This window comes from Nerophis lumbriciformis, linkage group LG01, assembly GCF_033978685.3.
Source record: "Nerophis lumbriciformis linkage group LG01, RoL_Nlum_v2.1, whole genome shotgun sequence".
Classification (NCBI taxonomy): Eukaryota; Metazoa; Chordata; class Actinopteri; order Syngnathiformes; family Syngnathidae; genus Nerophis; species Nerophis lumbriciformis.
The window spans coordinates 61,862,501-61,884,456 of NC_084548.2; the positions used below are offsets into that span (position 1 = coordinate 61,862,501).

At 37.6% G+C, this 21,956-nt stretch overlaps 1 protein-coding gene and 1 long non-coding RNA gene across 5 annotated transcripts in view; one reads left to right on the plus strand and one right to left on the minus strand.

Annotated features, from left to right (window-relative positions):
* Nucleotides 1-17,825, plus strand: part of tmem269 (transmembrane protein 269) — a 61,664-nt gene extending 43,839 nt beyond the window's left edge. Inside the window, exons 4-8 of one of the 4 annotated variants that reach the window (XM_061923429.2) lie at nt 215-362; nt 2,359-2,456; nt 6,423-6,566; nt 12,046-12,243; nt 16,843-17,815. In XM_061923429.2, the coding sequence (XP_061779413.2) occupies nt 304-362; nt 2,359-2,456; nt 6,423-6,566; nt 12,046-12,243; nt 16,843-16,952 (609 nt within the window). In that variant the 5' untranslated portion in view covers nt 215-303 and the 3' untranslated portion in view covers nt 16,953-17,815. Of the gene's footprint in view, nt 1-156; nt 363-2,358; nt 2,457-6,422; nt 6,567-12,045; nt 12,244-16,842 lie in introns of those variants that run through there. The other 3 variants (XM_061923435.2, XM_061923420.2, XM_061923426.2) reach the window with 3 other exon arrangements.
* On the minus strand, nt 311-6,546 carry LOC133570745 (uncharacterized). Its single transcript, XR_009810240.2, has 3 exons — nt 6,399-6,546; nt 6,233-6,316; nt 311-483 (listed from the first exon to the last, which is right to left on the minus strand). It is a non-coding gene; the product is annotated as an uncharacterized lncRNA (long non-coding RNA).
* Nucleotides 17,826-21,956: the final 4,131 nt, after the last annotated feature.

The window sequence follows — 21,956 nt, forward strand, 5'->3', positions numbered from 1 at the left end:
AAATTGCCCCCGCATTCTTAAAAAGTGTTAGAAAAAGTTTGGACAACCCTAATCTAGTTATTACATTTTAAAAAGGAAGATTAGGAGTCACAGCCCCCCACGTGTTAATGTGATTTGCTGTGACCAGGAGGAAGTAGAAGTTGAAGGAGATGAAAAATGAGAATTCCGAGGTGGACCCAGAAGGTTCCTCATTGCTGCTTGTTTCTGGTCTCAGGTTTTCTTCAGTGCACCAACAAGCTGCTTCTCAGCGAGCGACGCACGGGACTCCGCCTCCAAGACTTTGCCCGAAGAAACGCCGCCAACATGCTGTCGGTCGCCAACATGCTGATGGGCATGTCCTCCATCCTCAGCAACCTCAGCGGGTGAGACCACGTCCCGGTCCAAGCTCTTTCACAACAACATTCAGAAGACTGGAACCACTCCAAACCTCCTACGGTTGTCATGGATACGGATCCGGACCCGACTATTAGCTCGGGGGTGCACCTGTAGATTTGTTTGAAAATGATGACATCATCACATATTTAGCAACAACATCACATACTACACTAGGTCAGGTTGTATTTTGCCTCATTCCTGTGAGAATCCTGCGTGATAAGTTAATGTATCCAGGACGACTGCAGTGTGCTCAAACAAGCAGATAATGCTGCATCGTCTCTTTCCCTTTCGGTCTTCACGCGGAGGAAAAGGAAACAAATATGATCCTGTCTTTGTGTGACGATCCCCAATAATTGTGTCATGTCAGATACAGAAGACTGGTATTGATTCGATATGATATAAGCGGACATATTTTTATTTCTTAGTGCAGTGTTGATCGAGTGAAAATGACTACAAAAAAAAGCACATGATGCATTAAGTTGAATGATGCGGACACGTTTGTTACTGGATACTTTTAAATACGCTTCTGCCTTGGAGACTTAACAATATTAGGGGTGCACAAAACAATCAATTCAAATTTGAATCGCAATTATTTTTTTTTACACATTACAATTCTAAATTGATTCATAATTTTCAAAAATCAATAAAAATAAAATTTAAAAAAGGTTGTTTTTTTCGGGGGGGTTTTCAAATCATGTTTTCTAAGAATCAATTTAGAAAAAATACATTTTTAGGCTACCTCCATGCAGCTAAAAAGAGCTTTAAAAAAAAAAAAGTTTAATTAAAGCTGCAAGCAGCGATGGACGGGACCGACTTTGACGGCACATAAAATCCAAACCGGAGCAGTAATTAAAACTCTTTCGTCAACTTTTAATCAGAAGGGTTTAATCTCTCTCCTGTGCTAGTTTGAAGCCGACACGACAAACGCGCTCAGAGGAGATAATTTTTGAAAAAAGGTGACCGGTTTTTACAAAACTTTTGTTTTGAAGGGGGAATTGCAAACTTCCTGTTGATTTTAGCTGGGGGATGTCAATACATGAAATGTAGGTCTAAGTGAGACCTACATAGAGGTTTCATGGCTCTACTACATTCCTACTAGAAGTTACAGGCAGTTTTGTCTGAGTTTTCTTCCTAGGAGCAGTTGTGTCTGTGTTTTCTTCCTAGGGGGCGCTAGAGCGCAATTTTGAGTTTTAGGTTTTTTTTTTAATTTTTATTAGATCGTAATTTTCGCCAGTTCTGATGTGTGTGTCAAATATGGTGAGTTTTGAAGCAGGTTAAGGGGGTCAAATTACAGCTCAAAGAGGCGGCGGAATAATAATAATAAAACCTTACAATAACAATAGGGTCCTCTGTCCCAAAGGGACATTGCGGTCCCTAATAAAATAAAAAAAAGGTTGTTTTTTTCGGGGGGGGGGGGGTTCAAATTATTTGTTTTCTAAGAATCAATTTAGAAAAAATATGTTTTTAGACTACCTCCATGCAGCTAAAAGGAGCTTTTCTCAACAACAAAAAAAAATAATAAAAAGTTTAATTATAATTATTATACCAAATAATACATTGCAAGAAGCGGTTTGAATGGAGAATCGAATCCTCACCCCAGGAATCGAACTCTGATCGAATCGTTGGGTGCCCAAAGATTCACATGCACCCCTAATAAGTAATATTCAACGCTAATCATTTGATCCTAGTTTATATTGTTTTATTGTTCAATGATTATTACTTATAGCTTGAGCGCTATTGTGTGCTCAGCTGTTGTGTAGCTGCTAGCTCCTAGTAGCCTATAGCCTATCATGTGACTGACCCGAGTCGAAGAGAGTGAATTGTGTGTTTGTCGGAGGACATTTAGACGTTAACCGGCTTTGCACAAGTGGTCCGATACGTGATCTTTTTGCTGATATCAGCAATATTTTGCTGATATAGACGAGCGTTTTGTTGATGCGTGTCCTTCAAAGTCCTTCAAATGACTCTCGCTCTGCTCTTCAGGCACAATCACGCCGCCTGTTGGCTGCTTCTCATTGGCTACCTGCTGGACCTGGCTGACGGGGCCGTTGCTAGGCGACTGGGCGCCTGCTCCGCGCTGGGTAAGTGGAGCGATACAGTCGATACCGCCTGCCACACATCAGCTCGGAGCGTGTGCTCGGCGCTTTGTCGGACTTTGCACTCTGGCCAAAAGGCAGAGTTGTTTCGTTATTCCATCCATCCATTTTATACCGTTTGTCCCTTCCGGGCTGGTGATGAAAGGCATGGTTTGGAAGGTAGCATACACTCGGGCTCATGTTGAAACAAAAATACATTTATTGATCACCTCCTCGATGTTTGACCGGGTCCTGTTTTTTTATTTTTATATATATATATATATATATATATATAAAACATATTTTATATTTAATATTCACTTATTCATCCAGATTTCACTTCTGTTCATTTTTTTAGTCATAAATATCAACTAATCATTAAACTATCTGACCAAGCTTCAGTATGTACAATATATACAGTACATACAATATGTACAGTATATGTGATTTGTGCAGTATATACAATATGCACAGTATATACAATATGTACAATAGGTACAGTATATATGTGTACAGTCTTTACAATATGTGTACAGCATAAACAATATGTGCAGTATATTTAATGTGTACAGTATATATGTGTACAGTATATACAATATATGTACAGTACATATAATAGGTATGCAGTATATTTAATATGTGTACAGTATATACAATGTTTACAGTATATACAATATGTGTACAGTATATATAATATATGCAGTAAATACAATATGTATACAGTATATACAATATTTGTGCAGTGTACACAATATGTGAAGTATATAAAATATGTACAGTACATTAGGGATGTCCCGATCCAGGTTTTTGCACTTCCGATCCGATACCGATATTGTTTTTGCATTTCCGATCCGATACCGATACTGACCGATACCGATACTGGCCTATCCGAGCATGTATTAAAGTTTAAAGTTATTTAGCCTACTTATTTGTCAGAATCATGTTGAAAAGGGTTTTAGTACTCTTGATAACAACTAGCCAGCTGAATTAGGTGAGTTTGAATAATACACAATGGTTGGTAACAAGAAACTGACCTGTTTATTCAAGGATAAACACAAAATAGACAAAATTATACATGACAAACAGAAATGTCATAATTGAACTAGGGCTGGGCGATATGGCCTTTTTTTAATATTGCGATATTTTAAGGCCATATTGCGATACACGATATATATATCGATATTTTGCCTTAGCCTTGAATGAACACTTGATGCATATAATCACAGCAGTATGATGATTCTATGTGTTTTGATTGATTGATTGAGACTTTTATTAGTAGGTTGCACAGTGAAGTACATATTCCGTACAATTGACCACTAAATGGTAACACCCCAATAAGTTTTTCAACTTGTTTAAGTCGGAGTCCACTTAAATTGATTCATGATACAGATATATACTATCAGATATATACTATCGTCATAATACAGTCATCACACAAGATAATCACATTGAATTATTTACATTATTTACAATCCGGGGTGTGGAGGGGGGCGCCGGAAGTAAGTGTCAAAAAGACAGCCAAAAGAGTTTGATATGAGAATAAATCTAAAGTTAAAATATAGGGTAGAAATGCACCCATTTGCAGGAAATGTAGTCTTGATTTTAAAAATTTTCTTTCAAGGCTTGCATGTCTACAATTAAAACATTCTTCTTCATACTGCATTAATATATGCTACTTTTAAACTTTCATGCAGAGAAGGAAATCACAACTAAAAAAATCACTAATTTTTTCATACGGTGTTGATGTGGAAATTTTTGCCTCGGCATTTTGATGGTGTGGGCGTGTGGCACCGAATGGAGATAAGCGTCTCGACAGACGTCACAATATTTGAACAATAATGACGAAAACTGTTTTCTCTGTCGTGTCCGTGTGTCGAAAATTGTTATGCGCTTATTTTTTTATTTGATTTTGTGCGTGGCATAGATTTGCCGTGCACAGAGGACGCTTAAACAGTGCACAATTGCACAGGCGCGCACCTTAGAGGGAGCGTTGCTCGCACGGCTGCGCTAGCATCACAGCTAACGTTAGCCATGCTGCTACCTCTCTGCTCGGGGAGGACGTATACATATGTGACGTATGACGTGACAGTATGTGACGTGTGTAAGAAGGTGTGAGAGGGAGACACAGGAAAGAGTGAGAAGAGCCTGTCGTGTAATGCCAGCAGCTAAAAGCAACTGCGTGAGAATCCACAGACCTGTGGATGTGTTAAAGGTGTGCTGAAAAATGCGGAACGGAAATTACGGAGCAGCAGAAAAGAGGAATGTATTATTTAAATCGGTGCGTTGGAAAACACGGACCAGAGTTTTTTTTAAAACTGGATCTGGATCGGCATTTTCCCATGCCTTGCCGATACGCAATTTTTGGCAAATATCGGCAGCCGATCCGATCCAAATATCGGATCGGGACATCCCTAGTATATACCATATCTGTACAGTATGTACAATATGTGCAGTACATATAATATGTACAGTATATATGACATGTGTACAGTATAAACAGTAATTACAGTATGTACAATATGTAAAGTAAATACAATATGTGCAATGTATAATATATGTGTACAGTATTTACAGTATGCACAGAGTATACAATACGTGCACTATATACAATATGTGTGCAGTATATGTGATATGTGTACAGTATATACAGGAATAGAAGATGTAAAAAATGACGGAAAACTTGGTAAATCAAGAAATAAATGCATATACTTGTACAAACAAATAGATATAAAATATATGCAATACCACTTCTACTGTTTGGTTGCCAAAAAAACAGGTTGGACTGTAGTTACCCTGACATGTTTACTACCATTTGATGTTTTTTACATTTTCAGCGCCTTCTCACCGGGCGCAAACACCCGTTTTTCTCCAAAGGTAGGATCTGTGACACGTGGAAAATACATGTTTCACACTTTAACATATAGCGACCACTTCTACTGTTTGGTTGCCAAAAAAACAGGTTGGACTGTAATTACCCTGACATGTTCACTACCATTTTATGTTTTTTACATTTTCAGCGCTTTATCACCAGGCGCAAACGCCCGTTGTTCTCCAAAGGTAGTATCTGTGACATGTGGAAAATACATGTTTCACATTTTAACATATAGCGACAATTTCTACTGTTTGGTTGCCAAAAAACTGGTTGGACTGTAGTTAACCTCACATGTTTACTACCATTTTACGTTTTTTACATTTTCAGCACTTTATCACCAGGCGCAAACACTCGTTATTCTCCAAAGGTAGTATCTGTGACACTTGGAAAATACATATTTCACATTTTAACATATAGCGACAATTTCTACTGTTTGGTTGCCAAAAAACTGGTTGGACTGTAGTTAACCTCATATGATTACTACCATTTTATGTTTTTTACATTTTCAGCGCTTTATCACCAGGCGCAAACACCCGTTTTTCTCCAAAGGTAGTATCTGTGACATGTGGAAAATACATGTTTCACATTTTAACATACAGTATAGCGACCAATTCTACTGTTTGGTTGTCAAAAACCAGGTTGGACTGCAGTTACCCTCACATGTTTACTACCATTTTACGTTTATTTTACATTTTCAGCGCTTTGTCACCAGGCGCACACGCCCGTTTTTCTCTAAAGCCCAAAATAGCTCGGAGGCATTGTCCCTCCCTGGTTGTTGTGCGGGACCCTGCAGGCGCGTTGTTGTGGCCTGGCGTATTTTGTCAAAAAGAACTCTGCGGTCAAGCAGGCTAATTCTGCAGGATCATCTCTCGATTGTCCGCGTGATCCCGTGGCTTTGCTCTCCGCATACCTGGAATTGCTGAAATGCCGGACCCCGGGCTTGGGAATGCCACCTGGTTGATTCCGGCCACGCTGGCTGGCTCCTGGTGGGGTCCTGAGGGAGAATGTTGTTTGTTGAGCGCACGCTGACGCTGAAATTCTCCCTGGCAGCGTAGAACATTCCGTCCGATTCTCACCGGCCGATTGTTTCCGTCCTCCAGGTGCCAAGCTGGATGACTTTGCCGATTTCACCACCTTCGGGATCGCCACGTCTCTGCTCCTGAGGAGCCCCGCCCTGGGGGACAACGTCCTGTGCGTGTGCTACGTCCTCTGCGTCTTCGTCCGCCTCTGCTTCTTCTCCAGCGGTGAGTCTCCCTCGCGTAGAAGGTATACATACACGTTAAGTTAAGTTTCAGTTTCAATGAATGCAGGGGACAAAAGTTGGTACGCACTCATATTTCATAGAATAGATGATTCAACTTCAGTTTTAGTCACCCTTCGTCATTGTAGACAGCCTTCAAACTGGACTGTAGACAGGTATTTTGCATGCATTATACATGTAAAAAAAAAAAAAAAAAAAAAAAAAAATTGTTTTTATATATATATATATATATATATATATATATATATATATATACATATATATGTGTATGTATGTGTATATATATATATATAATATATATATATATACACATATATATGTATGTATGTATATATATATATATATGTATACAGTGGGGCAAAAAAGTATTTAGTCAGCCACCAATTGTGCAAGTTCTCCCACTTAAAATGATGACAGAGGTCTGGAATTTTCATCTTGGGTACACTTCAACTGTGAGAGACAGAATGTGAAAAAAAAAATCCAGGAATTCACATTGTAGGATTTTTAAAGAATTTATTTGTAAATTATGGTGGAAAATAAGTATTTGGTCAATAACAAAAATTCAACTCAATACTTTGTAATATAACCTTTGTTGGCAATAACAGAGGTCAAACGATTACTATAGGTCTTTACCAGGTTTGCACACACAGTAGCTGGTATTTTGGCCCATTCCTCCATGCAGATCTTCTCGAGAGCAGTGATGTTTTGGGGCTGTCGCCGAGCAACACAGACTTTCAACTCCCTCCACAGATTTTCTATGGGGTTGAGGTCTGGAGACTGGCTAGGCCACTCCAGGACTTTCAAATGCTTCTTACGGAGCCACTCCTTCGTTGCCCGGGCGGTGTGTTTGGGATCATTGTCATGCTGGAAGACCCAGCCACGTTTCATCTTCAAAGCTCTCACTGATGGAAGGAGGTTTTGGCTCAAAATCTCATGATACATGGCCCATTCATTCTTTCCTTAACACGGATCAGTCGGCCTGTCCCTTAGCAGAAAAACAGCCCCAAAGCATGATGTTTCCACCCCCATGCTTCACAGTAAGTATGGTGTTCTTGGGATGCAACTCAGTATTCTTCTTCCTCCAAACACGACGAGTTGAGTTTATACCAAAAAGTTCTATTTTGGTTTCATCTGACCACATGACATTCTCCCAATCCTCTGCTGTATCATCCATGTGCTCTCTGGCAAACTTCAGACGGGCCTGGACATGCACTGGCTTAAGCAGGGGGACACGTCTGGCACTGCAGGATTTGATTCCCTTTCGGCGTAGTGTGTTACTGATGGTAACCTTTGTTACTTTGGTCCCAGCTCTCTGCAGGTCATTCACCAGGTCCCCCCGTGTGGTTCTGGGATTTTTGCTCACCGTTCTCATGATCATTTTGACCCCACGGGATGAGATCTTGCGTGGAGCACCAGATCAAGGGAGATTATCAGTGGTCTTGTATGTCTTCCATTTTCTGATAATTGCTCCCACAGATGATTTTTTCACACCAAGCTGCTTGCCTATTGTAGATTCACTCTTCACAGTCTGGTGCAGGTCTACAATTCTTTTCCTGGTGTCCTTCGACATCTCTTTGGTCTTGGCCATAGTGGAGTTTGGAGTCTGACTGTTTGAGGCTGTAGACAGGTGTCTTTTATACAGATAACAAGTTCAAACAGGTGCTATTAATACAGGTAACAAGTGGAGGACAGAAGAGCTTCTTAAAGAAGAAGTTACAGGTCTGTGAGAGCCAGAGATCCTCCTTGTTTGAAGTGACCAAATACTTATTTTCCACCATAATTTGTAAATAAATTCTTTAAAATTCCTACAATGTGAATTCCTGGATTTTTTTTCACATTCTGTCTCTCACAGTTGAAGTGCACCTATGATGAAAATTACAGACCTCTGTCATCATTTTAAGTGGGAGAACTTGCACAATCGATGGCTGACTAAATACTTTTTTGCCTCACTGTATGTATATATATATATATATGTATATATATATATATATATATACATATATATATATATGTATATATATATATATATATGTATATATAAATATACATATATATATATATATATATATATACATATATATATATACATATATATATATATATATATACATACACACATATATATATATATATATATACACACATATATATATACATATATATATATACACACATATATATATACATATATATATATATACATACATATATATATATATATATATATATACATACATACATATATATATGTATATTTATATATACATACATATATATGTATATATTTATATATACATACATATATGTGTATATATATATATATATATATATATATATATACATACATATATATATATATATATATATATATGTATGTATATGTGTATATATATATACATATATATATATGTATGTATGTGTATATAAAAAAATATATATATGTATATATATATGTATATATATATATATATGTGTGTATATATATATATATACATGTATGTATACAGTATATATATGTGTATAAATATATATACAGTATATATACACAGTATATGTGTGTATGTATGTGTGTATACATACGTATGTATGTAATATTTGTAAAATACCTGTCTACAGTCCAGTTTGAATATTGTATTGTTGTTATTCCTCTGTAAATATTAAAACATGACAATTCCTTTGCAATTCCTTTGCAATGTATCATATATATGGACGGCGTGGCGCAGTGGCAGAATGGCCGTGCGCGACCCGAGGGTCCCTGGTTCAATCCCCACCTAGTACCAACCTCGTCATGTCCGTTGTGTCCTGAGCAAGACACTTCACCCTTGCTCCTGATGGGTGCTGGTTAGCGCCTTGCATGGCAGCTCCCTCCATCAGTGTGTGAACGTGTGTGTGAATGGGTAAATGTGGAAGTAGTGTCAAAGCGCTTTGAGTACCTTGAAGGTAGAAAAGCGCTATACAAGTACAACCCATTTATCATTTATTTATCATTATCATAGCTACACGATTAAGTTGGCATAAAAAAATTTAAAAAACACGAGAAAATCAGTTTTAAGTTTATAAAGTTACAATAGATTAAATGTGCTGACACTTCATTGAAGTAAATGGTAAATAAAAACAGAATACAATGATTTGCAAATCATTCTCAACTTATATTCAATTGAATAGACTGCAAAGACAAGATATTTAATGTTCCAACTGGAAAAGTTTGTTATTTTTGCAAAAATGAGATCATTTGGAATTTGATGCCTGCAGCATGTTTCAAAAAAGCTGGCACAAGTGGCAAAAAAGACTGAGAAAGTTGAGGAATTCTCATCAAACACTTATTTGGAACATCGAACAGGTGAACAGGCTAATTGGCAACAGGTGGGTGCCATGATTGGGTATAAAAGCAGCTTCCATGAAATGCTCAGTCATTCACAAACAAGGATGGGGCGAGGGACACCACTTTGTGAACGAATGCGTGAGCAAATTGTCGAACAGTTTAAGAACAAAATTTCTCAACAAGCTGTTGCAAGGAATTTAGGGATTTCACCATCTACGGTCCGTAATATCATCAAACGGTTCAGAGAATCCGGAGAAATCACTGCACGTAACATTGAATGCCCGTGACCATGGATCCCTCAGGCGGTACTGCATCAAAAAGCGACATCGGTGTGTAAAGGATATCACCACATGGGCACAGGAACACTTCAGTAAAACCACTGTCAGTAACTACAGTTGGTTGCTACATCTGTAAGTGCAAGTTAAAACTCTACTATACAAAGCCAAAGCCAATTATCAACAACACCCAGAAACACCGCCGGCTTCGCTGGGCCCCAGCTCATCTAAGATGGACTAATGAACCAAACAGCTAGAAGTTATGTATCATATAATATACATATTATCCCAGTCGAGAGTATCATACATGGCACATACACAGACGTACTTAAGTCCATGTCAATTGTCAATTCAAAACAAGAACAGGACATCCTCTTCCCAAAGCGTGGTTACACGTGTACAAACCTGAAAGAAGTCCGAGAGTTGTCCTGCGGCAACAAATAGTTTGGCAACGTGCAGCCTTAAATAGAGAAGACACGAGCCATGGCAGCAAAGTGTGTCTCCTCCATGTGTCCTCCAAGCAGAAAAAACATCTTGTCCACACGGACAAAGTCAGAGCCGGCTAGAAAATGGAAAGGCACGTATACTTCCAGTTCGAAGCTCAAAAATCTCTAGCTGGAAACTACAAACCCCGTTTCCATATGAGTTGGGAAATTGTGTTAGATGTAAATATAAACGGAATACAATGATTTGCAAATCCTTTTCAACCCATATTCAATTGAATGCACTACAAAGACAACATATTTGATGTTCAAACTCATAAACTTTTTTTTTTTTGTTGCAAATAATAATTAACTTAGAATTTCATGGCTGCAACACGTGCCAAAGTAGTTGGGAAAGGGCATGCTCACCACTGTGTTACATGGCCTTTCCTTTTAACAACACTCAGTAAACGTTTGGGAACTGAGGAGACACATTTTTTAAGCTTCTCAGGTGGAATTCTTTCCCATTCTTGCTTGATGTACAGCTTAAGTTGTTCAACAGTCCGGGGGTCTCCGTTGTGGTATTTTAGGCTTCATAATGCGCCACACATTTTCAATGGGAGACAGGTCTGGACTACAGGCAGGCCAGTCTAGTACCCGCACTCTTTTACTATGAAGCCACGTCGATGTAACACGTGGCTTGGCAATGTCTTGCTGAAATAAGCAGGGGCGTCCATGGTAACGTTGCTTGGATGGCAACATATGTTGCTCCAAAACCTGTATGTACCTTTCAGCATTAATGGTGCCTTCACAGATGTGTAAGTTACCCATGTCTTGGGCACTAATACACCCCCATACCATCACAGATGCTGGATTTTCAACTTTGCACCTATAACAATCCGAATGGTTCTTTTCCTCTTTGGTCCGGAGGACACGACGTCCAGTTTCCAAAAACAATTTTGAATTGTGGACTCGTCAGACCACAGAACACTTTTCCACTTTGTATCAGTCCATCTTAGATGAGCTCATGCCCAGCGAAGCTGACGGCATTTCTGGGTGTTGTTGATCAACGGTTTTCGCCTTGCATAGGAGAGTTTTAACTTGCACTTACAGATGTAGCGACCAACTGTAGTTACTGACAGTGGGTTTCTGATGTGTACCTGAGCCCATGTGGTGATATCCTTTACACACCGATGTCGCTTGTTGATGCAGTACAGCCTGAGGATGACAATAACTATGACTCTTAGGGGCAAACCTGGAAAATGAGCTAATCAAGCCAGCGTGATATTGTTAGCATGTTAAGATGCTAACAATTAGCATACGTTAAATATCCAAATATACAAACCCCGTTTCTAACTGTTAGCATTCCACTGAAACTGCTATTTGAAGTTACAAGATTGCCAGTGAGATGAAAACGTCAATGTCTCCATCTTGGTTCCTCAGGGATCCCCTTCATGTACCGTGGTCTGCCGTGCATCTACTCCTCGGCCATCCTCGCCAGCGTCTCGCTGCTGGGCGGGAACTCGACCACGCTGCGGGTCATCGCCGTGGCCATGATCCTTTTTATGATCAGCCGGAACTTCTACCCGCACGACCGAGTGCTGGAGTCTCAGGCCTGGAAGAAAGTTGTCTACGCTGGAGGTAAAACCGTCTTTTCAGTCTCAGAATGTCAACTATGTCAACATACAGTCGTTTATCGCGGCTAATTGGTCACAGACTTGTAAAAAAAACAAAAATCTGAAATGCATTTCCGAAAAGTGGTATTATTATTAATAAATGCAATATTTTCATAATTAAAGTATATAAAAGGTATGTTTATGACCTTTAAATCCAGTTTTTAACAATATTCGAACCATTTAGACATAAAAATCTCCTCCATATAGTAATAGTCCGGAGGATCCTTTGGCAGTCACCTAGCCACTACAACACATTCACTACTTGGAAGTACAAAACCCAAAACCAGTGAAGTTGACAAGTTGTATAATTCGTAAATAAAAACAGAATACAATGATTTGCAAATCCTTTTCAACTTATATTCAGTTGAATAGACTGCAAAGACAAGATATTTAATGTTGGAACTGAGAAACAACATTTTTTTTTGTGCAAATAATTATTAACTTAGAATTTAATGGCAACACATTGCAAAAAAGTTGTAACAAGGGCATTTTTACCACTGTGTTACATGGCCTTTCCTTTTAACAACACTCTGTAAACATTTGGGAACTGAGGAGACACCTTTTTGAAGCTTTTCAGGTGGAATTATTTCCCATTCTTGCTTGATGTACAGCTTAAGTTGTTCAACAGTCCGGGGGTCTCCGTTGTGGTATTTTAGGCTTCATAATGCACCACACATTTTCAATGGTCTGGACTACAGGCAGGCCAGTCTAGTACCAGCACTATTTTATTATGAAACCACGCTGTTGTAACACGTGGCTTGGAATTGTCTTGCTGAAATAAGCAGGGGCGTCCATGATAACGTTGCTTGGATGGTAACATATGTGTCTCCAAAACCTGTATGTACCTTTCAGCATTAATGGCGCCTTCAGATGTGTATGTTACCCATGTCTTGGGCACTAATACACCCCCATACCATCACACATGCTGACTTTTGAACTTTGCGCCTAGAACAATCCGGATGGTTCTTTTCCTCTTTGGTCCGAAGGACACGACATCCACAGTTTCCAAAAACAATTTGAAATGTGGACTCGTCAGACCACAGAACACTTTGCATCAGTCCATCTTAGATGAGCTCAGGCCCCGCAAAGCCGGTGGCGTTTCTGGGTGTTGTTGATAAATGGCTTTGGCTTTGCATAGTAGAGTTTTAACTTCCACTTACAGATGTAGCGACCAACTGTAGTTACTGACAGTGGTTATCTGATGTGTTCCTGAGCCCATGTGGTGATATCCTTTACACGCTGATGTTGCTTTTTGATGCAGTATCGCCTGAGGGATCGAAGGTCACAGGCATTCAATGTTGGTTTTCAGCCTTACTGCTTATGTGCAGTGATTTCTCCAGATTCTCTGAACCTTTTGATGATATTACGGACCGTAGATGGTGAAATCCCTAAATTCCTTGCAATAGCTGGTTGAGAAATGTTGTTCTTAAACTGTTCGTCAATTTGCTCACGCATTTGTTCACAAAGTGGTGACCCTCGCCCCATCCTTGTTTGTCAATGACTGAGCATTGCATGGAAGCTGCTTTTACACCCAATCATGGCACCCACCTGTTCCCAATTAGCCTGTCCACCTGTGGGATGTTCCAAATAAGTGTTTGATGAGCATTCCTCAACTTTCTCAGTCTTTTTTGCCACTTGTGCCAGCTTTTTTGAAACACGTTGCAAGCATCAAATTCCAAATGATACTGAAAAATTACAACGTTTTCCAGTTTGAACATTAAATATCTTGTCTTTTCAGTCTATTCAAATGAATATAAGTTGAAAAGGATTTTCAAATCATTGCATTTTGTTTTTATTTACCATTTACACAACGTGCCAACTTCACTGGTTTTGGGGTTTGTACTTAAAAGGTCGGTTTATGACCTTTAAATCCATTTTTTTTAACAATATTCGAACCATTTAGACATAGAAATCTTCTCCATATTATAATAGCCCGGAGGATCCTCCAAGCGTCGTTGCTATGGCAGTCACCCGGCCACTACAACACATCCACTACTTGGAAGCGCTTCATCACATCCTGGGTAATTGATCTCAGTTAGAACTGGGCTTCCATGTACTGTACTGGAAGACATGTATGACATAAATATGACTAAATCTCGGCCAAAAGGTTTGTACAATTTCATTATTTTTGACAAATAAAAGACTGTCGTTGAATGTGAAATAGCAAGAAACCGTAATAGGATTTATTAAACATGAATGAGTAAAAATATTTAGAAAAAATGTGACATAGAGTGAGGCCACAAAAGTCATGTGTACGTAAATGTGACGAGTCAATGAATAGAATTAGTAACTGAGGTTATTTTTGGTATAAAATGTGAAAGTAAAAATCACTCTAGTATCGATCATACTACCCTTGGTATCGACACAGTAGATATGTGGATGGAGCCTCCCTCCCCTTAGTGTACACCTGGTCGCTACACAGCAACAGACCTCTTATTATCCTTTCTATAACTCTTATTAATCGTTTATTTCCAGTTAATTACTGCTAACTTCCTGCTCTCCACTTCTTCAACTTTACTGAGCATCAGGCTACAGGACACTTTGCATCGCACATGATATCACACACAAGTAAACAGGCTGCAGGACTGCTTGTATCGCACATGATGTCACACGCAAGTAAACAAGCTGCAGGATTGCTTGTAACGCACATGATATCACACACATGTAAACACTGAAGGACTGCTTGTATCGGACATGATATCAGACACGAGTAAACACGCTGCAGGACTGCTTATATTGCACATGATATCACACAAGTAAAAACTCTGCAGGACTGCTTGTATTGGACATGATTTAAGACACGAGTAAACACGCTGCAGGACTGCTTATATTGCACATGTTATCACACAAGTAAAAACTCTGCAGGACTGCTTATATCGCACACAAATAAACAGGCTGCAGGACACTTTGTATCGCACATGATATCACACATAAGTAAACAGGCAACAGGACATTTTGCATCACACATGATATCACACACAAGTAAACAGGCTGCAGGACTGCTTGTAACGCACATGATATCAGACACAAGTAAACACGCTGCAGGACTGCGTATACCGTACATGATATCACACACAAGTAAACAGGCTGCAGGACACTTTGTATCGCACATGTTATCACACATAAGTAAACAGGCTACAGGACACTTTGCATCACACATGATATCACACACATGTAAACAGTGCAGGACTGCTTGTATCACACATGATATCACACACAAGTAAACAAGCTGCAGGACTGCTTATATCGCACATAATATTACACACAAGTAAACAGGCTGCAGGACTCTTTGCATCGCACATGATATCACACACAAGTAAACAGGCTGCAGGACACTTTGCACTGCACATGATATCACACACAAGTAACATGGCAACAAGAAGATGTGTGTGAGAGACTTTGTTCACATTGTGACTGTTCAAAATGTGATTGTTCAGAATGTGATTGTTCACAATGTGACTGTTCACAATGTGACTGTTCAAAATGTGATTTTTCACAATGTGATTGTTCAGAATGTGATTGTTCACAATGTGACTGTTCACAATGTGACCGTTCACAATGTGACCGTTCACAATGTGACCGTTCACAATGTGACCGTTCACAATGTGACCGTTCAAAATGTGACTGTTCAAAATGTGACTGTTCAAAATGTGATTGTTCAGAATGTGACTGTTCACAATGTGACTGTTCACAATGTGACTGTTCAAAATGTGATTGTTCACAATGTGATTGTTCACAATGTGATTGTTCACAATGTGACTGTCCACAATGGGACTGTTCAAAATGTGACTGTTCACAATGGGACTGTTCAAAATGAGACTGTTCACAATGTGATTGTTCACAATGTGACTGTTCACAATGTGACTGTTCACAATGTGACTGTTCAAAATGTGACTGTTCACAATGTGATTGTTCACAATGTGACTGTCCACAATGGGACTGTTCAAAATGTGACTGTTCACAATGGGACTGTTCAAAATGAGACTGTTCACAATGTGATTGTTCACAATGTGACTGTTCACAATGTGACTGTTCACAATGTGATTGTTCACAATGTGACTGTTCACAATGTGACTGTTCACAATGTGACTGTTTACAATGTGATTGTTCACATTGTGACTGTTCACATTGTGACTGTTCAAAATGTGATTGTTCAAAATGTGATTATTCAAAATGTGACCGTTCACAATGTGACTGTTCACAATGTGACTGTTCACAATGTGACTGTTCACATTGACTGTTCAAAATGTGATTGTTCAGAATGTGACTGTTCAAAATGTGACTGTTCAGAATGTGACTGTTCACAATGTGACTGTTCAGAATGTGCTTGTTCACAATGTGACTGTTCACAATGTGATTGTTCAAAATGTGACTGTTCAGAGTGTGATTGTTCAGAATGTTATTGTTCACAATGTTATTGTTCACAATGTGACTGTTCACAATGTGACTGTTCAGAATGTGATTGTTCAGAATGTTATTGTTCACAATGTGATTGTTCAGAATGTGATTGTTCACAATGTGATTGTTCACAATGTGACTGTTCAAAATGGTGTTTTCCCTGCAGGAGTTGTGGTGCTCTTCTGCTGGTCCTTCCCTCCTGCGTGTGTTTACTACCTGCTGTGGTCCGTCTCCTACCTCCTGTTCCCCACATCTCTGTGGAGCAGTAAAGTGTAAACAAAGGTGTCCACTTCCACGCGGCGGCCATGATGGAGGGTCCTCCTTGATTGCCCACAAACGCAACAACAGTTCCACTTCTGGAGAAGAAGTCTTCTCGTGGAACCTTCTTCGAGCCATGAAGTCTCCAAACTTCTTCAAAGTTGATTTCATGCACAAGAAGCCCCCTACTTTTCGTCCGATACTGGCCACAGACTGACGAATCAAATGATGCGGGGGCCACTTTGCTAGTTTACACCTTCAAATCATATAGATTTTTTTTACGTAGATGTTTTTTTTACAGAACTAGGAATTGCAATTTGGGTAGAGGTGTTGCGTGAATGCTGAAGAGCCAAAGCAGAACTGAAATGCTAACAGTTAGCACGTAACAAAATATATGCCAGTAAAATGAGCTAAAAAGAGAAGCTACCGTGCTAAAAGTACCATGCTAACATGCTTACAGTTAGCATTAGTGAAATATATACCGACAAAGCGTAATATTGTTAGCACGCTAACAGGTAGCATTCGTCAAGTAACAAAATATTTGACGCGGCTGAGGTGTATACCGATACAATTAGCACCAAAAAAAGCTGCCGTGCTAATAATAAAATGCTAACTATTCTTTTAGTCATGCTATCGGCTACCAGAATTGGACATTCGTGGTGTAAATCTGTGCATACATTTACCAGTAGACTTATAGTTAACGAATAGAACAATTTGAATAAAAACATAATAACAATAAAAAATATCTATTTTTCTGGTGATTTTATTCCTTTATCCATTCATCCATTTTTTTACCGCTTGTCCTTGATGAAGGGAAAATATTACATGATCATTGTCATACATCAAATCAAATCAACGTTTATTTGTATAGCAATTAGAGATGATAATGCTTTAAATGTAATATCGGAAAATATCGGTATTGTTTTGTTTTTTTATCGGTATCGTTTTTTTTGTTGTTTTTTTATTAAATCAACATAAAAAACACAAGATACACTTACAATTAGTGCACCAACCCAAAAAACCTCCCTCCTCCATTCATTCACACAAAAGGGTTGTTTCTTTCTGTTATTAATATTTCTGGTTCCTACATTATATATCAATATATATCAATACAGTCTGCAAGGGATACAGTCCGTAAGCACACATGATTGTGCGTGCTGCTGGTCCACTAATAGTACTAACCTTTAACAGTTAATTTTACTTATTTTCATTAATTACGAGTTTCTATGTAACTGTTTTTATTAGGGATGTCCGATAATGGCTTTTTGCCGATATCCGATATTCCGATATTGTCCAACTCTTTAATTACCGATATCAACTGATGTATACAGTCGTGGAATTAACACATTATGCCTAATTTGTACAACCAGGTATGGAGAAGATAAGGTCCTTTTTAAAAAAATTAACCAAATAAAATAAGATAAATAAATTTAAAACATTTTCTTGAATAAAAAAGAAAGTAAAACAATATAAAAACAGTTACATAGAAACTAGTAATTCATGAAAATTAGTCAAATTAACTGTTAAAGGTTAGTACTATTAATGGACCAGTAGCTCACACAATCATGTGTGCTTACGGACTGTATCCCTTGCAGACTGTATTGATATATATTGATATATAATGTAGGAACCAGAATATTAATATTAGAAAGAAACAACCCTTTTGTGTGAATGAGTGTGAATGGGGGAGGGAGGTTTTTGGGGTTGGTGCACTAATTGTAAGTGTATATTGTGTTTTTTATGTTGATTTAATAAAAAAAACGATACCGATAATAAAAAAAAAAAACGATACCGATAATTTCCGATATTACATTTTAACGCATTTATCGGCCAATAATATCGGCAGGCCGATATTATCGGACATCTCTAGTTTTTATATTGTTTTATTTTCTTTTTTATTCAACAAAATGTTTTTAATGTATTTATCTTATTTTATTTTATTAATTTAAAAAAAAATGATTTTTTTTTTATCTCCACCGTACCTGGTTGTCCAAATTAGGCATAATGTGTTAATTCCACGACTGTATATATCGGTATCGGTTGATATCGGTATCGGTAATTAACGAGTTGGACAATATCGGATATCGGCAAAAAGCCATTATCGGACATCCCTAATAGCAATTTTCAGCATATGATTGAATTTTTATTGTAATTAACTACATGAGAAAATCTTATGGCACGACACGTCACACTGTCGTGACTCTCCAGCCTAACTTGCTGTAATTGCTAAAAACATTAGCAATATCAGCAACATTAGAAATATTTGCAACATTAGCAATTGTAACAATATCAGCAACATAAACAATATCAACAATATTAGTAACATTATCAATATTAGTAACATTAGCAATATAAGTGACAATAGCAAAGTTTGCAACAAGAGATGTCCGATAATATCGGCCGATAAATGCTTTAAAATGTAATAGCGGAAATTATCGGTATCATTTTGTTGTTGTTGTTGTTGTTGTTGTTTTTAATTAAATCAACATAAAAAACACAAGATACACTTACAATTAGTGCACCAACCCCCAAAAAAACCCTCCCCCATTCACACAAGAGTTGTTTCTTTCTGTTATTATTTCTGGTCCCTACATTATATATCAATATATATCAATACAGTCTGCAAGGGATACAGTCCGTAAGCACACATGATTGTGCGTGCTGCTGGTCCAGTAATAGTACTAACCTTTAACAGTTCATTTTACTCATTTTCATTAATTACTAGTTTCTATGTAACTGTTTTTATATTGTTTTACTTTCTTTTTTATTCAAGAAAATGCTTTTAATTTATTCATCTTATTTTATTTTATTAATTTTTAAAACATTTGTGAAAAAGTTGGTGAAAAACTGAAAAGAACAAAGAGACACTAACACACTTATTGCCTCTGTACATATTTGTCGACAATGACATATGAAAATGTAACGGTAATGTCCCAAAATGTCCAGCAGAGGGAGACTCCCGTCTGCCTGAATGACTTGAACACATTGTATCCAATTCCACAATCATATTCAACATATCGGCACTATTACACTTTTTTAACGTGTCTGACATGTTAGCGTATTAAAGACAACTTACGGCATTGCTTCTTCGCCGCTTTGTGTAGGATGGCAACAGAAATTACAACAGAAGACCACAACATGTATGACTTGCTTTCGAACGAATACCGGAAGTCAAACACCAGGACGTAATTTAGCGGAAGTGACATCATCTAACTGCTGTTTACTGATTATAGCATACAATAAATATAAACAACTTTAGCTCCAAATTAAAGCATTGCAGTCACTAATACAAAAATATTATCAAGTAATTATGTAAAGAATATTAACAATTGACTTCAGGACAACACATTAACAATATCAGCAATATAAATAAGCTCATCAACATAAGCAACATTAGAAATATTTGCAACATCAGTAATATCAGCAACATTATTCGTAGTATTAGCAACATTGAAAATATCAGCAATATTAAGAACATTAGCAATATTAGCAACATTACCAAAATTAACAATATTACAAACATTAGCGACATTAACAATATCAGCAATATTATTAACATTAGCAATATTAAGAACATTAGCAATATTAGCAACATTACCAAAATTAACAATATTACAAACATTAGCGACATTAACAATATCAGCAATATTATTAACATTAGCAATATTAATAACATTAGCAATATTAGCAACATTACCAAAATTAACAATATTACAAACATTAGCGACATTAACAATATCAGCAATATTATTAACATTAGCAATATTAATAACATTAGCAATATTAGCAACATTACCAATATTAACAATATTAGAAACATTAGCGACATTAACAATATCAGCAATATTAATAACATTAGCAATATTAGTAACATTAGCAATGTTAGAAACATTAGCAATAATGGCAACATTTGCAATATTAGCAACATTTGCTACAATAGCAACATTAGCAATATCAGCAACATTAGTAAAATCAGCAACACTAACAACATTAGTAATATTTGCAACATTAGCAATCATAACAATATTAACAACATGAACAATATCAACATTATTAGTAACATTAGCAATATCAGTAACATTAGCAATATTAGTAACATTAGCAACATTAGTAGTATTAGCAATATTTACAACATTATCGAAAATAGCAACATTGACAATATTAGCAACAATAGTAATATTAGCAACATCAGCAAAATTAGCAACATTAGCAATATTAGCAACATTTGCCATATTAGGAACATTAGCAAAATTAGCATTAGTGGCAATATTAGTAACATTAGCAACATTAGCATTATTATCAAAATTAACTATATTAGTAACATTAGCAATATTAGCATATATATGCATATATATACATATATCAGTGACGTGCGGTGAGGTTGATGGCTGGTGAGGCACTGACTTCATCACAGTCAGATTTACAAACATATGAACCCTAAAGAGTATCTTATTCACCATTTGATTGGCAGCAGTTAACGGGTTATGTTTAAAAGCTCATACCAGCATTCTTCCCTGCTTGGCACTCAGCTTTAAGGGTTGGAATTGGGGGTTAAATCACCAAAAATGATTCCCGGGCGTGGCATATGTGTCGGATGTGTTAATGTCCTTGCGTGTTACCTTAGATTGGTAGACAACTGATGTTTGTAAGCACCCCCCGTTGAGAGGGCAATCAGGTTTCTTTCGACAGTTACAGCCTTTGTTGGACAGAGCTACTCCAAAACCAACAAAGGCTGTAACTGTCGAAAGAAACCTGATCCGACACATCCGACACATATGTAGGATTAACCGAGGGATAATTCAAAACCAGATGGAACAATCACAAGGCTTCTTTCAAGAACCAAAACCTGCGGAATACCACAGAACTCAGCAAACACATTTGGGACCTCAAAGACAATAATGTTGAATATTCAATAACATGGCAAATTCTTGCATCCAGCACACCTTACAATAGTGGTAATAAAAGATGCAACCTATGCTTGAAAGAGAAACTGTTTATTATTTACCGTCCAGACCTGTCATC